The sequence below is a fragment of the Triturus cristatus genome, chromosome 8, assembly GCF_964204655.1.
Source record: "Triturus cristatus chromosome 8, aTriCri1.1, whole genome shotgun sequence".
Classification (NCBI taxonomy): Eukaryota; Metazoa; Chordata; class Amphibia; order Caudata; family Salamandridae; genus Triturus; species Triturus cristatus.
The window spans coordinates 22,720,354-22,735,344 of record NC_140591.1 but is presented as its reverse complement, the minus strand read 5'-3'; the positions used below and the strand labels follow the sequence as shown (position 1 = coordinate 22,735,344).

General features: G+C 49.6%; 1 protein-coding gene across 4 annotated transcripts in view; it reads left to right on the top strand.

Annotated features, from left to right (window-relative positions):
- LOC146799865 (cystathionine beta-synthase-like protein) overlaps positions 1-14,991 on the top strand; it is a 307,153-nt gene that overhangs the window by 173,006 nt on the left and 119,156 nt on the right. For all 4 annotated transcript variants that reach the window (XM_085620762.1, XM_085620761.1, XM_085620759.1 and 1 more), the window contains exon 3: positions 2,763-2,869. In XM_085620762.1, the coding sequence (XP_085476888.1) occupies positions 2,763-2,869 (107 nt within the window). The remainder of the gene's footprint in view (positions 1-2,762; positions 2,870-14,991) is intronic.

Here is a 14,991-nt window from a genome sequence, read left to right as displayed (position 1 = left end):
CTGGGGGGCAAAAAGCCCACTAGACGCCGGGGATTTTTTTGGGCAAATTTTAATTAGGGTGGGGGCTGCCCAAAACAGGCATGCCCATGCCCCCACCCCCGCACAAATTACAGCCTTTCTCCCCGCCCCTGGGGGTAAGATGGGGGCAGGAGCCCCCAATCTGCCACCCCCACCGGCAGGGGGGCAAAAAGCCGACTAGACGCCAATGATTACGCTGGCATTTTTATGTGTGGGCTGCCCATCATGGGCATTCCAATGCCCCCACCCCCCAAAAAATAGCCACAGTGTCTCTGCCCCCCTTGGGGGCATATTGGGGCATCCCTATCCCCCCCAGGGCAGCAGAAAGCCAACTAGGTACGGATTTGTTTTTAGCAATATGCCTACCTGTGGATTTTGGGCCCTAGCACAGCTGGCACATAGGGAAACCTAGCAAACCTATACATTTTTGAAAACTAGACACCCAGGGGAATCCAGGATGGGGTGACTCGACTGCCTCTCGCCAGGTTCTGTTACCCAAAATCCCTTGCAAACCTAAAAATTTGTCCCAAAAAATAAATTTTCCTCATTTCTGTGGTGGAAAGTTATAGAATCTGTGTGGATCCACAAAATTCCACCCACCCCGTGGTATATACCCGGTGCATAATAAAAAACCATTGCAAGTCTGCTCAGTTTTTGGCTCTGGGTTCGTCGGGTTCTTGGTGAACCTACAAGTCCTATATATCCCCACAACCAGTAATGTCCAGCGGATGTAACGGTATATTGCTTTAAAAAAATCTGTCATACTTAGAAGAAGTTACAGGGGAAAACGTTGACACAAAAGGCTGTTTTTTTCAACTAACTTTCAATTTTTCCTATATTTAACTGTTAGTTTCTATAAAGAAACCTTGAAGGATCTACACAAATGACCACTTGCTGAATTTAGAATCTTGTCTACTTTTCTAAAATGTATAGCTTTCCAGGATCCATTATTGCTTTCATACCCATTTCTACCATTAACTGGAAGGAGGTTGAAAGCACAAAAAATAGCAAAAATAGGCTATGTCCCAGAAAAATGCCAAAACTGTGTACATTTTTTTTTTTTATGACAAAAGTTTGTAATCCCCCCCCCCCCCCTAAAAGCTGGGAAAATGGGGATTTCAGCCCCACAAACCCTTTCATTTGCAGCAGTTTTCCCCCCAAAAACTAAATTTTGCTGTATTTTGTCGAATTTCTGGGTCCCCTCCAGGGAATCCACAAACCCTGGGTACCTTTAGAATCCCCATGATGTTAGAAGAAAAGGACGCAGATTTGGCGTGGATACCATATGTGCTCAAAAAGCTATAGGGGCCTAAGCACGAACTCCCAAAAATAGGCTTACCAGAGGGGGGAAAAGGCCTAGCAGCGAAGGGGTTAATGGCATCCTTTGTTTCCATTTTTTTTTTTTTTTTGCCTTTAAACTCTGATGTTTAATTTGTTCTAATTTTCCTTTCTTGGTCTACATTTTCCAACCATTCATTTGCCTCCTGTCACGTTCTGATCTGCGTTCTCTTCCTGGGGTAGAGTAATGGGTGGAGATGTGTCTATCCTGGTGGGATGCCAGAAGAGCGGAGCCTCCGCGCCATTTACCACAGAGCAGACTCTGGAGGGCGATGAGTCTGAAAGGTCCAAAAGAGACGGCAACGAGCTAGCTAGAATCCATGATAATAACAATGATCAGACCTGCTTATTATATAGTGCTTAGAACAGCACTTCTGAGTGATATGCTTACCATGTTACTGCCATGCAGTTTACTGCTCTCTGAAGGACTGAAGGCCGAGTTGCCTTACGCAGTATTCATCCTTGAGGCCTGTCGGTTATTCCACATGTTTGCATCAAGAGACCCGTCCACTGACCCTTTGGAAGGAAGCTCCGCTCGTGTCCACTTCCACACTTCTTAACTCCCTTTCCCGCCCATGACACCGGCATAGAATCCCGGTGGGGGCACAGTTATGAACAGCTACCCCCTGGCTCCTTCGGAAACGCACAGCCACAAAATGTCACTCCCCAAGGGTCTCTCCGAAAGCATGGTTGGCCCTTGAGTGCCACCGTGACAAAACCCCCCCCTGGGATCCCACTGGACCAGTGTCTTCTTCCACCTTGGAGGCACAGTTGCAAAACAATTATCTGGCCCCTGCCAGAGTAGAGGCCTGCTCTGCTTCGAGGTAGAGGCCTGTTCTGAGGTTGAGCTCTGCTCGGAGGGTAGAGGTCTGCCCTGAGTTAGGGGTCTGCTCCTTGCTCCTCTGCCGCTGGTGTCTTTTCCTTCATTTCAAAGCCACACTTACTCAGCCGTGGGATCCCTGGGAAGGAATGAATTTCCCTCTCAAGAATCCTGTGTGTGACATTTCCTTTGGTCCTTCTGGGCTTTGGGTCTGTTGCGTCTGTGTCTCCTATAAGCATGTCTGACAGGCACTGGGACACTTCCGGCTGGGGAAGCTCTTGCCTGGGGTCTGCTTATTTACCCCCTGGACAGAGTTGATGCAACAGTATAAATGGTCAGTTCAAGCTTTGTGGCCGGGTCCCTCGCTCCCCACACTCCCTGAGAAGCTGTGGCCAACAGCCTCTATTCATCCTATTAACCTCCCAGTGAACCTATCATTTTCTAGGGCCCAAAGTATCACATCCCATCCTGCAGGGGGCGCGTGATAGCAATCGTTACAGGTAAGTAACATTTTTTTCTACTGACCACACCCTGCCCATGCACATCAAAGCTCTGCAGCTGATGGCTTCTAATTTCTCGTCCATAGGTCCAAGCCGTCCAAAATCATGTCCACCATTTTGGAGAATATTGGCAACACCCCCATGGTGCGGATCAATTCCATAGGAGAGACGCATGGACTGAAGTGTGAACTGTGTAAGTAGACATGTCTGTGGGATTACAGAACAGAGCAAAAGGTGGCCACAATGGAAATAATAAATGCTTCTTGAAGTACAGAGAGAATAGGTATCCCTAACTGGTGGTTCGGTGAAGTCCCGCTCTTGTAATTCCGTCAGTACTCATCTTGGCCGTAGCCATCTTTCTCCCATCTCTCTCATTGCAGTGAAGACGCCCCTAGTGGGTCCCAGTAAAAGAACGATTACACTTCAGAATCCCCTGCCACACCCACAGAGTGCTGCTCAACTACTTCCCAAATTGTTGTCTCTGACCTTCCCACCAGAGGTCAAAGGTCTCTTGAGAGTGTCTCACAAGGTTCAAGGAATTCAGAGGAAGATAACTACACACACAGGGCTCCTCTTCATGGAACACAATCCCATTACAGCTTAGACTAGAGAAAGACCATTTCAAATTCTAGACATTTCTAAAAAGCCACCGCTTCCATCTGTCATTCAGTGTCTGTGCTCCTAAACCCCTAGGGGCGCACAGATCCCTTGGTATGTGTTTGTTTTGTCATGAGCATGTTGACATTTCAAACCTAAATCAAAGGGAGGGCCAGGAGAGTGCTCTGTGGCTGACACAGTAATTGCAAATAGAGGTACCAGATGAAAGGGGCTGTAGGTACAGTATGAGGTGGGCTTCTGGATAGAACTATCCACTCCTCGGTGTGCGCGTGTTGTGTTGTGGAAGGGCATGGCAATCATTCATCTGATAAGCAAGGGTAACCTAAATTGTTCCCTGCACGTCAACCAGAAGAAACCTAACATAGGGAGACTGTTTCCTCTTAAAACTTTCTTTTCTATCTTATGAACGCATTCTGAACTAGGGGCCAAGAGTAAAGCCTCCTCTGCAAAGCAACAAAGTAGGCAACCCAAGTGGAGGTCTTCAGCACTGAATGCCCAGTACAGATGATGTTTCATTCATGGTAGGACCAGGCCTCAACATATCCTTCTCTGAAGGATCCCTCCTTTCAACCCGCTGCCCCTGCTCCCCATACGTCCAAGCAATGGTAGCTCCTTTGGGAATAACTGGACCTCCAATGGCATGAAGTCCTCCGGTGTGTTGGAAGTTGTCTTGTTTGTTTCTGCCAGTTAATCATTTTCTTACAGTGCGACCCACAGAAAGGTTGTTTTGAGGTCTACCTGTTTAGAATTCTCAAGTTTTTGCCACCAGACACATACCTGGTAATATTTTAACTACTCTTTGTCATAATAAGTTTAGAGCAACAGTCAGATTGATACATTGGACGTACCTCCTTTCCATTACCCTGTAAAATGGTGAACAAAATATTCTGACTAAATAATGTAATCTACTTTATGCTAATTACCACCCCACAGTTCCCCCAATCATACCTGTAATGGTAGAGACCCTGTATAAACAAGAAGGTGCCTCGTGTGTCCCCTCGTGACAATGCAGGTAAAACTGTATGTCTTGGTGGGGGCGAATAATTACAACCCACAACAAACCTAGAGACAGAAGTCTAGTTCGGAAAAAGTAGGGTCCTTCAGCAACCAGACAGAGTATCCACAAGAATTGTCTTTCCATTTTGTTCTGTCTCTTTTAAGTGTCCCCCAAGTATTACATGTGGCTCATTAGTGGTGTTATAGTATGCTCACAGTGACCACGCTGAATTATTCTGTGGTGTTTAGCTGTGTCGCTTCCCCAAGGCTGAGCACTGGCTGGTAGAAGCTGGAGAGTTTATGCAAATTAGCCTCCTTGAACTTTAGGCAGGAAAAAGCTAACTTTCTGAAAGTTACTTTTCCTTCATATGTATTAAAAATCAGACTTCACCATTGAATTGTATTTTTAATCAGTAATAAAAATAGAGATTTAATTATTCTTCTAGCTGGTTCCTTTCCTGAGTTAGCAGTGTTAGTATTGTAATCTGCACCCTGGTTTTCTACATAAGATCTCTAGGCTTGCCACAGTGAAAATACAGTTTTGGCCCTTATCATTGCAGGGACTTAGTAATATTGCATAGGGGTGTGTTACTAATATTTAAAAGGGAGGGTTTTACTTGTCAAAAGGGTTATTTGAACATATCTCACTGCACATGTTACACTGCAGCAGTCCGGTTGCACAGTTTAGGTTTGTATCCATGGTTGCACTGCCACTGTAGTAGATGGCCAAATAGGTTCTTCAATCCAAAAGCAGCATTTAATTTCTAGGCCCTGGGCAGAATTCTAAACCATATACTAGGGACTTAAACATATATCTGAAAGAAACCCGTTCGTTATAGATTCCTTACCTTAGAATTACCCCCAGGCGTCATACTGGATCCCAAGTCAGCAGTACCTCTGCGCGGCGGAAGGTGGTACGGTCGGCTTCGCGTTCGTTGTCGGCGTCATGATCTCGGAGATGATGTCGCGGCAGCTACTTAGACACCGCCCTCGCGCGCTGACGTCAGTTCCTTCTTTTTCTGCACCAGCCAGCGCAGATCCGGGAAGAGCGGTACCTCAGTCATTTATTTTTTGACTAACTTTTTTCTCGACTTTTGTCGACGTCCTTTCTCGAGTCTTCGACTCTGTAAGGTGCACGAGGGATGCCTGGTTTTAAGGCCTGCGGATCCTGCCATCGCATGATGTTGGTGACGGATCCGCACCTCGTGTCTTTTTTGCCTGGAACGCGACCACGACCCCGAGTCGTGCTCCAACTGCCAGTTGTTGATGCCGAAGGCTTTGCGGGAGCGGTCCCGAAAGCTGCTTGAGCACTGGCAGTCAGGTCGAGGGAGAGGGAGGTCGAGGGACCGGTCGCGGAGCCATCGCCATTCCGGCTCGATGTCATCGAATTCTTTGCACTTGGGTCGGGTTCGTCAAAGCATAAGAAGAAGTCGAAGAAGCATCGTCGCTCTTAGACTTCTCTTCGTCGGTCGGCCGATCCGACAAGGCGCGCTGGTGGTGCCACCCCCGCGGCTCCACGCGCCGAGCCCGAAGGGATGGCTCAGAGCTTCCCTCCCTTTCCGGGACCTGGAGCGACCCCCACCCAGCTTCGTACGTTCTACGAGGCGATGCATGCCATCTTTGGGTAGACCGACCCTGCCGGCACGCCTTCGGGCCCCGCGGACTCCGTTGGGGGCCTCAGTCTTTGCTGCTGGCGGCTGCAGCCGCTCAGTCCCCCCTTGGATCCAGGCCTGGATCCGGATCGGTGCCGGTTGACCTTATTACACCTCCACCGGCGCTGCTTCCGACGGCACCACTACCGTGCCTGACGGCGGTCGCCCGCCCCCTCCTGCCAGCGTCGACCACCGCCTCCTTCCTGCCGTGGTCACAGAGCTGGACCGGCGTCGTCCGATGCCGGATCCTGTGCCGGGTGGGGCCTCTTTCCAACCACAGTGGCACCCTGAGGAAGATGAGGAGGACTGGGAGGGGTCAGGTGACCCTTTATCCGAACAGCTTGACCAAGATCAGGACTGGAGAGAGGAACTGGGGATGCCAGTGGTCTTGACACTTCACCCGACCTTGGCATGTTGTCTCCTCCTACCATGGCTACAGAGAAGGGAGTGTCATACGCTGTGGTATTGCGTAGGGCGGCCGAGGTTCTCAACCTCGAGCTTCCTACGGTCAGGACTAACCTCCTGACTGAGGTGGTTCAACCGGCAGCGAGCTCTTCAGAGCCCCTGCTTCTGTTTAATGAGGCCCTCAATGACGTCCTTTTGGGCACGTGGTCCAGGCCCAACACGTGGGCTCCCGTGGACAAGATGATCGCCCGACGCCACCACCCGGCTCCAGGTGACCCCACTTTCCTTTCCCAACACCCCACCCCGGAGAGCTTGGTGGTCCAAGCCTCTATCTCCAACCTTCCCTATCGCTGCACCGGAAAGGGAATCCAAGAAGCTGGACCATATTGGCAAGAAATGTTTTTCTTCCACCAGCTTAAGACTGCGATCCGTAAACACTGCATGTCTCTTGGGACATTATTCGCACTCTGTGTGGGATACGGTGGCGCAAGTGCTGCCTCAGTGTCCGGAGAAGGCCCGGACAGTGCTCTCCCAGGCTGTTGCCGCCGGGAGAGATGCAGCTAAGTTTACGATCCGTTGTGGGCTTGAGACCGCGGACTCTCTGGGCAGGACCATTTCAACGTTGGTAGCACTTCGACGCCACGCCTGGATGAGGTCTACTGGCTTTTCAGGGGATGTCCAGAGCACCTTGATGGACGTGCCCTTTGATGGCCGTCACCTTTTTGTCGACAAAGCAGACAGTGCCCTAGAGAGCTTCAAGGACTCACGGGCTACGGCCAAGTCCTTAGGCCTCTCCTCCCATCCGGCACAGTCTGCTTTTCGCCGCTTTAGTGGCTACGGAAGGCGTGGCCCGCTACATCTTACCCAGGACTACAGGCCGCAGCAGGTTACCCAACCTTCGCCTGGCCGAGGATGTGGAAACTAATATCGTGGTTCAGGGGGCCAGTGGGCAGGCCAGTGCACCAACCCCCCCCCCCCCCCTCTCTGCAGTAGCCTCCAAACCCTTCTAGTCCGACCTTTCAGGCCCATCAAACGCCAGTGGGCAGCAGGATTCGACATCACCTCCCTCACTGGCGCAACATCACTTCGGACAGGTGGGTTTTGCAAATAGTCCGAAGGGGCTACTCCCTCCTCTTCGAGACTGCCCCTCCAGCCATGCCACCGCGGTACCACCGCATGTCGGAGGATCATCTGGCCCTTCTCCAGCAGGAAGTTACGGCTGTCTTGGCCAAGGGAGCCATCGAACGTGTTCCTGTACCAGAAGTAGGTCGTAGTTGTTACTCCCACTACTTTCTGGTTCCCAAGAAGGACAAGGGCCTGCGTCCTATCTTGGACCTCAGGGAAGTCAATCGCTTCCTCCGGAAGGAGTTCAAAATGTTGATGCTTGCTCAGGTCTTGTCTGCCCTCGACCCGCAAGACTGGATGGTAGCGTTGGACTTCCAGGATGCATATTTCCACACTCCCATCCTGCCAGCCCACCGGCGTTACCTGCGGTTTACTGTAGGACACAAGCACTTTCAGTTTACCGTGCTCCCCTTCAGCCTTCCCAGCGCCCGTCGGGTGTTCACGAAAGTGATGGCGGTGGTCGCAGCTCATCTGTGCAGATCAGGAGTCTCAGTGTTTCCCTATTTAGACAACTGGCTGTTGAAGGCGGGCTCGCCCCAGGCAGTCATCTCCCGCCTCCAGACTACGGCCGACCTCCTGCATTTGCTGGGGTTCCCCCATCAATGTGCCGAAGTTGCACCTGATTCCCTCTCAGAAGCTCTTCTTCATCGGAGCGGTTCTGAACACGACACAGTTTCGGGTCTATCCTCCCGAACAGCGAGTCCGGGTTATTCGGTCTATGATTCCGATCTTTCAGCCCTTATCACGGGTTTCAGTGAGAATGAGATATTAAAGAAAGAACAAACTGCAGACCAAGGTCAAGCACATCCAGTCTGTATGTACAGTCAAATCAGAAGGTGGTGCAGTCACTTCCCACACTCGCCGTCCAGGGGTGTCAATAGTAGCCACATTCACGAGAGGAAATGGAAGGTGCGCTCGTTGCGAAGTTAATACACAAACGTCAAGATTTGTTCCAGAGTTACTTCTTCTTATTCAGTACATCTTTTAAAACTGGCACACAGCCAACGCGTTTCGTTCCCGATTCTTGCCAGAGGGAACTTCGTCAGGGCTCCTATATGTTCAGCTGGTCAAGTAAGTATGTATGTTTAAGAATTCGGACCCAAAGGGGCAAAATATTAGCGTCAATAACGGTATAGTTGACGAGGTTTCTCGTAACTACGCAAGATAGGCGTAAAGCTTTCATATGCAGTAGTGTCGAGCTGTAAGTAGGGTCCAAAGAGTCATTTATCCATCAATGAAATGTGGAATAGCGGAATACCGCTGTTTTGGAAATGTGGAATAACGGAGTACCGCTGTCTTGCCTAATAGAAGAACGTCTCCTCGTCCAGTGGTCTGATAACCAGCAATACCACATTTCATTGAAGCCCCTCTTTCTGAAGTGCTCTTGTTCCTTCTCTCTTTGGCCCAGCAGGGCTCTGCTCTGGGCACTATCAAGGGCTACCTTTCTGCCATCTCTGCCTTCCTTCGGCTGCCAGACCAGCCTTCTCTTTTCAAGTCCCCTGTAGTTAACCGTTTCTTGAAAGGCTTAAACATCTTTTTCGTCCAATTCCATTTGTTATGCCTCAGTGGGACTTGAATCTTGTGATAACTTATTTAATGTGAGCTCCCTTTGAGCCTCTTCATAACTGTCCTTTACGTCTCTTAACTCTTAAGACTGCTTTCCTGGTAGCCATCACTTCCGCTAGAAGGGTGAGTGAGCTCCAGGCTCTATCTTCTAAACCTCCTTTCTTGTCTGTTCATCCAGACAAGGTGGTTCTCCGGACCCGTCCATCCTTTCTTCCTAAGGTGGTCACTGCCTTCCTCATCGGGCAGACCATTACTTTGCTCACCTTCTTTTCGCCTCCGCATCCTTCAAAGGAGGAAGAGAGGCTCCACCGCCTGGACCCAAAACGTGCGCTCTCCTTCTATCTGGATCGCACAAAACCGTTCCGGGTGGATGATCAACTTTTTGTTGGCTACGTGGGTGCAAAGAAGGGTCGGGCCGTACACAAACGCACGATTTCTCGACGGGTCGTGTTGTGTATTAAGGCTTGTTTCTCTCTGGCTTAAATGGGTCCTCCAGTCGGGCTACGCGCTCATTCCACCAGGGCGATGGCAGCCACTACTGCCCTGGGAAGAGGAGGGCCTCTGAATGACATCTGTCAGGCGGCCACGTGGGCATTGCCTCACGCGTTCACCACACACTACTGCCTGGACAGCCAAGTCTGGAGAGATGGCTTCTTTGGCCTTTTCTGTTCTCCAGCACTTTCTGGTGTGATCTTGGTTCGCAGACCCACCACCGGGGTTGGTATTGCTGGGGTATCTTTTCTAAGGTAATAAATCTATAACTAACGTGTTTCTTTCAGATGCACAAGTTACTTAACTTCGGTAACAATATATCTGTAAGAAACATTACTTAGTTATAGATTCCTTACTGCCCCACCCATCCTCTCCGTTCTGCGAACTGATTTCTAGGGTTAAGGATATCCTTTCGGGGTCCTAGTTTTGTGCACCAATGGTCAGTGTCTTGCATGGCTCTGTTCTGGTGGGGAAAGTCGTGTACAGAACTGATGTCAGCGCGTGAGGGCCGCGTCTAAGTAGCTGCTGTGATGTCATCCCGGCGACCACGACGCCGAACGCGGAGCCGACCGACGCCACCTTCAGACGCGCAGAGGTACTGCTGACGAAAAATCTTTCCGGATCCAGTCTGACGCCTGGGGGTAATTCTAAGGTAAGGAATCTATAACTAACTAATGTTTCTTACAGATATATTGTTACCGAAGATAAGTAACTTGTGCGTTAAATGTGTTCAATTAGAAATAAGTCAATGTTCTATGGGTCAGAGCATTTACACTGGGCACTGGACAGCAGTTCACCAGTGTGCAGAGTCTAAGAACAAGCAAGAAAATAGGGTCCAGCAAAATGCAACAAATTGACGGTAACATTGCCGGAAAGCGAATTTCCTACAATACATTTGTATTCAATTGAAGCAGATAAATGGCTCTCAATCTAGGAGTGCGTGACAATTCAAAGACTTACCTTTCCATATGACCAGACGGGAAAGGAAGCTACACTGACAAAATGTTGTCTTTGCTCAAATGTCTTGCCGAATGGCCTTTCTGAACTCTCACAAGCCGCATCCCAAATGGAATATCAATTTCTAGCCCTTGGCTCCCCTCAGTTCTTCAGACATAAATCCAAGAGCAGCAGACACATCCTCAGGAAATGGAAAATCTGCCATGGACTTGGTGCTATGGGCCACCAGGATCTCCCTTGAGGGCAGCTTCACCTATGGTCAGGACACCAAACATGAAAAGGTGTACCCTCCTCCGCACCAGCAATGGTTTGATATCCCTCTAAGTCCCGTTGTGATTTTGAGACCTCTGTGTTGCGTTGTCATTCTGTGCTTTTGGGGTATTCTCATATCCAGCGCAGCCTCCAGTCACTCCATATATTTCCATTTTGCTTCACTTTGGTCATCCTGGGTGATTTATACAACTCTTGACAACAGCCGCCCGGTGCCCCTAAATGTTGTGATCACATTTTCTGGCACTTCGCTGGTGCCCTGAACACAGGGACCCAGTGTCTAAGTTGTTTGCGTCGGAACCTCTCTGTTTCTGGGACCCTAAACATCCTTTTACAGTCTTCATAGGATCTAAAGTGTGTATTATTGAACAGGTCCACTATAGAGCTGCAGTCCCCCCTCCCTGCCCAAGAAAAGCCTGCATTAAAGCGTAATCGTAACTGGAAGAAGGAAATGTCCTGATGAGTCTCGTCGTAGAGCTAGGACCCCAGACTCCATGCATAGTGCTGGTAATCTGGCTGCATAGATGTTCCGAGACCTGTGCCTCCAAGGGAGCCACAATATCTACGACGAAGGGCTTCTCGTTGCTGGATCCGTGTGGACCCAGCGCTCACTTGATTCGTAACGGTACTTCTTGCAAAAGGTCATCAATGGACTTGCCTTGTAGTCCATCACTTCTGGGTGAACCTTGTCACCCTCATGTCTCTTTACTGTACACATAAGGGCGAGAGGTGCCTGGTCAACGAATCATAATGTAATTTTAAAACCTTTGCAAGGCCCTTCTCAGTCTGAATTGGGAGAGTCTGAAATGCGCCCTGCGCTGGGGAAGGACAGTCACTATAATAGTGGCCGGTTGCTCCATGCACGATATGTACAAATGTCTCCATCTGAAAATGTTCTCTTAATCTCTTGCTGTAGAGCTTTTTAAAGTAGTCTGCCGACTGAGGTTATCAAATATCTTTAGACGCTTCACAGATTTGATGTCCACTGTAAAGCGCGTACAGTCTAGCAGACACCAAATTTAGTAGCCGTAAGCTTCACGGAAAGCCGAAAAGATTTCTCAGCTTTCTCATTCTAGCCTGATCTCGCTCTAAATTCCATCAGTACGCCAATGTGGTGTAATCCAGGCTTCTGGCTTTAAGGACAACCCCACTTTCTCGGCGAACAAGGATGTCCTGTGCTCTTTGTCTCTGAATCGGATTCCACCAATGGAACTGCAGAACCTGATCTTCATTGCCAGGTGGTCCATCAGCTGGATGGATAGGAGCGGGACATCGGGCATCCCAGTTTGGTGCCTCTGTGCAGATGGAAGGTGGGTGTGGAGTACAGCACTAACCAGTACCCTGGCCTTAAGTGGTTTGTAGCCCATCATGACCATGCCTATAACACCGCCACCCAAATGTTATCTTTCCATGAATTTCCTCTAGAAATTCCAACCCACCCAGTCAATAGCCTCTTCTCCTTTGAGCGTGGTCTGTGTACCTTTATTCTTCTCTGTGTTGGATATTTTAACAGGGTTGTCTAGTTTGTGTTTGTATTACATGTTTACGTACCCAAAACAAAACTAGCCAGATCTTTGCTATCAGGACGGGAAGACGCAGTCTGTTGGCTGGGACATCACGTAAATCTTGACATCCGCATTTACCTGAACTATTGCCCCTTATGAAGAACACAACAATCCAACTTTATCAGGTTTAGGAATAGACTTTGTCACTGGGAATCCACAAACCTTCTTGTATTTGACCTTTCTCCTTTTCAAACAGAGAGTGATCTAGTTCTCTAAATAGACCTGTCGTCTGTCAGTCAGTCTGTCAGTCAGCAGACGTCAGTGTTCTGGCAGCATCACTCTGGCCCAGCATCCAATCTTTATTCAAGTTTGTCACTTGTCTGTCAGCCAGTGATCTGTGTGCTTTGTCATCCTTCTCGGAGGCCTGGCTCCTAAGCGCTAGAAGTGTCCCCTTTGACCCCATCACTGGAAGAGGTGCCCACACTGTCTACAGCTGCGAACACAGTGGACCTTACTCATCGCCACCGAATAGCTGCCAGTGCTGTGTGTTGGAACACTGATGGAGAACCCCTCCACAAGCCCTAATGAGTGTGGTATATCCCTGAATATGTTTGGTGGAAGTGAGAATAAAATGCAAGTCTCCCTCCCCGGAATGTAATGCCCTCTGAATGTCCGGCATGTCACGGTCCTCCAGGATACGCTCTTTTTTGGGATACGGCATCAGTCAACCTTTTGGAGACCTTTACTTCTCAGTAATGAGCTGCAAGCCAAGTCTCGAAGCAGAATCCTCAACCATTCTTTAAGACCACTGGACTGACCTTTCTAGCCTCTGTTCAAGAGAAACTTCTTCAGTGGATAGATTACCATCTATGTCTCTGGATGTCCGTTCCCTCCTTGTCTCCTCAGGTTCACTCGATGCGCCCTTTCTGTGCCCACCATGTCTCCTTTCTTGAGAATAAAGATCTGTGCAAAGAGAAGCTCCACAGTGTCCAACCTCTCCGCTTCCTCGCTGGCGTTGAAGATCCTCGCATCCTTTCCTGGCCCGTTCTCTTACATCATCTCTTTTCAGTTACATGGTCACAGCCCAGGGGCTCCATTGTCTTTAGTTTTTGTGTTCATTGTTGCCATAAAGTCTGCCTGAAGCTTTACCTCTGTCTCCACTCTCTGCTGGATCTGATACACACCCTCTCCTGCCAGATCTTCTTTCGTAAGGGGAGCTTTACCCATTTTGGAAGCCAAGGTACAAGAAGATGAGCCTGCCGCTTAGGAGTAAAGTCTGCCAAGGAGTTCTCAGCCCAGTAACTTCTGTGTCCTTGTGGCCTTTTTTAAGGTGGGCATCACTTCATTAAAACAAAGCCCAGACTATAATGCACCTGTCGGAAAAGAGGCGACCTCTGAGTCTGTATCGGGACCCAAAGACCGACTATCCCACACACTCAGAAGGTCTAAAGACAAACAAGGTCCAAAAAGTTATAGGCTCAAAGTTTGTACGGAAGGTTATCAAAGCCAAATTTGCCGAAACATGGCGTAGGCTGTGGGGAGACAATCAGGACCGCTCCACCTTAATCTCTCGTGCCCTGCAAACTCTTGGGCATGGATTTACGGTCGCCTTTTTTCTCACCTAATTTCTGCCTTCACGTGTAGCCCATCACGAGGGAGGTCCAAATGAGCTGTAGTGAGGGAGTCCAGCGCCTGCCATCTGAACTCTAGGGGCATTCCTGGTTCATATGCAACCCACATGCCCTTTATAACTTCTAGTAGCCAGTGGGCTCCCTGTGCACAGTTCTCCACACATAGGTGAGCGGTTCTAGGCTCCTTTTCATGTAAAGAGAACAGCTTCCCTCATGACCAAATGCCACCTCAAAATGGTCCCATATGCGGGGGGACCACAGACCATATCTCACGTTTACCCATTTCACCAACTCTGCTCTGCCATCTCCTCCTGTGTGGGGCAGAGGAGCGTCAATTCGCCTCAATTGTTCCCCTGCATCTGGTGCAGGATGTGAGGGTTGCAGCCGGGTCCATCTTTGCCTCAGGTTGGGCATAGGAAACCTGCACATTGTTTGTTCTTTCATGCGTGCAGGGGCTGCTGCGCACCAGATACACTTGCCGCTGTCCCACTCCTCCTGCAGGCCTCTCCTTGGAGTCCGTGCCATTTGCTCCTACATCGTTGCCTGGCAAGGAGTGAGGTGCAGAGAACTGGAAGCTAACGCAGCATGCTTGGCTTTCAAGCTTTACCAAGGTGCCATTTTGGATAAGGAGCACCACCAGCGAAGTGTCAGCCATCTTGGATAAGGAGAACCTCCAGGGAAGTGTCAGCCATCTTGGATAAGGAGCACTACCAGGGAAGTGCCAACTTCAAGCCTCACACATTCAAGCAAAGAAACCTCCCAGCCCCCTCGCCTGGCTTTCCAGGAGCCTGAGGTTTCCCTGCTTCATGAGCGCAGTATGAGCCCCCCAGGCAAGATATTTATGGATCGTAAGGAACTGGGTATTCTAGGCCAGTTTACCCAGTTCCTTACTGCCCATTAGGCTCATGCTTTGGGGGGTGCCTAGGGGAGGCTGTGTGGAGGCAGGTGGAGCCTGAGAGCCATGCTTTCTCCATTCCATGGTCTATGCATCCCTTCTTTGATGGGGACAACCTGCAGTGACTCTCGGAGCGAGGGGCCTTTGATCTCTGGTGAAGGATGCTTTAAATATGAATGTCCTTTTTTTCTGTCCGGAGGTCA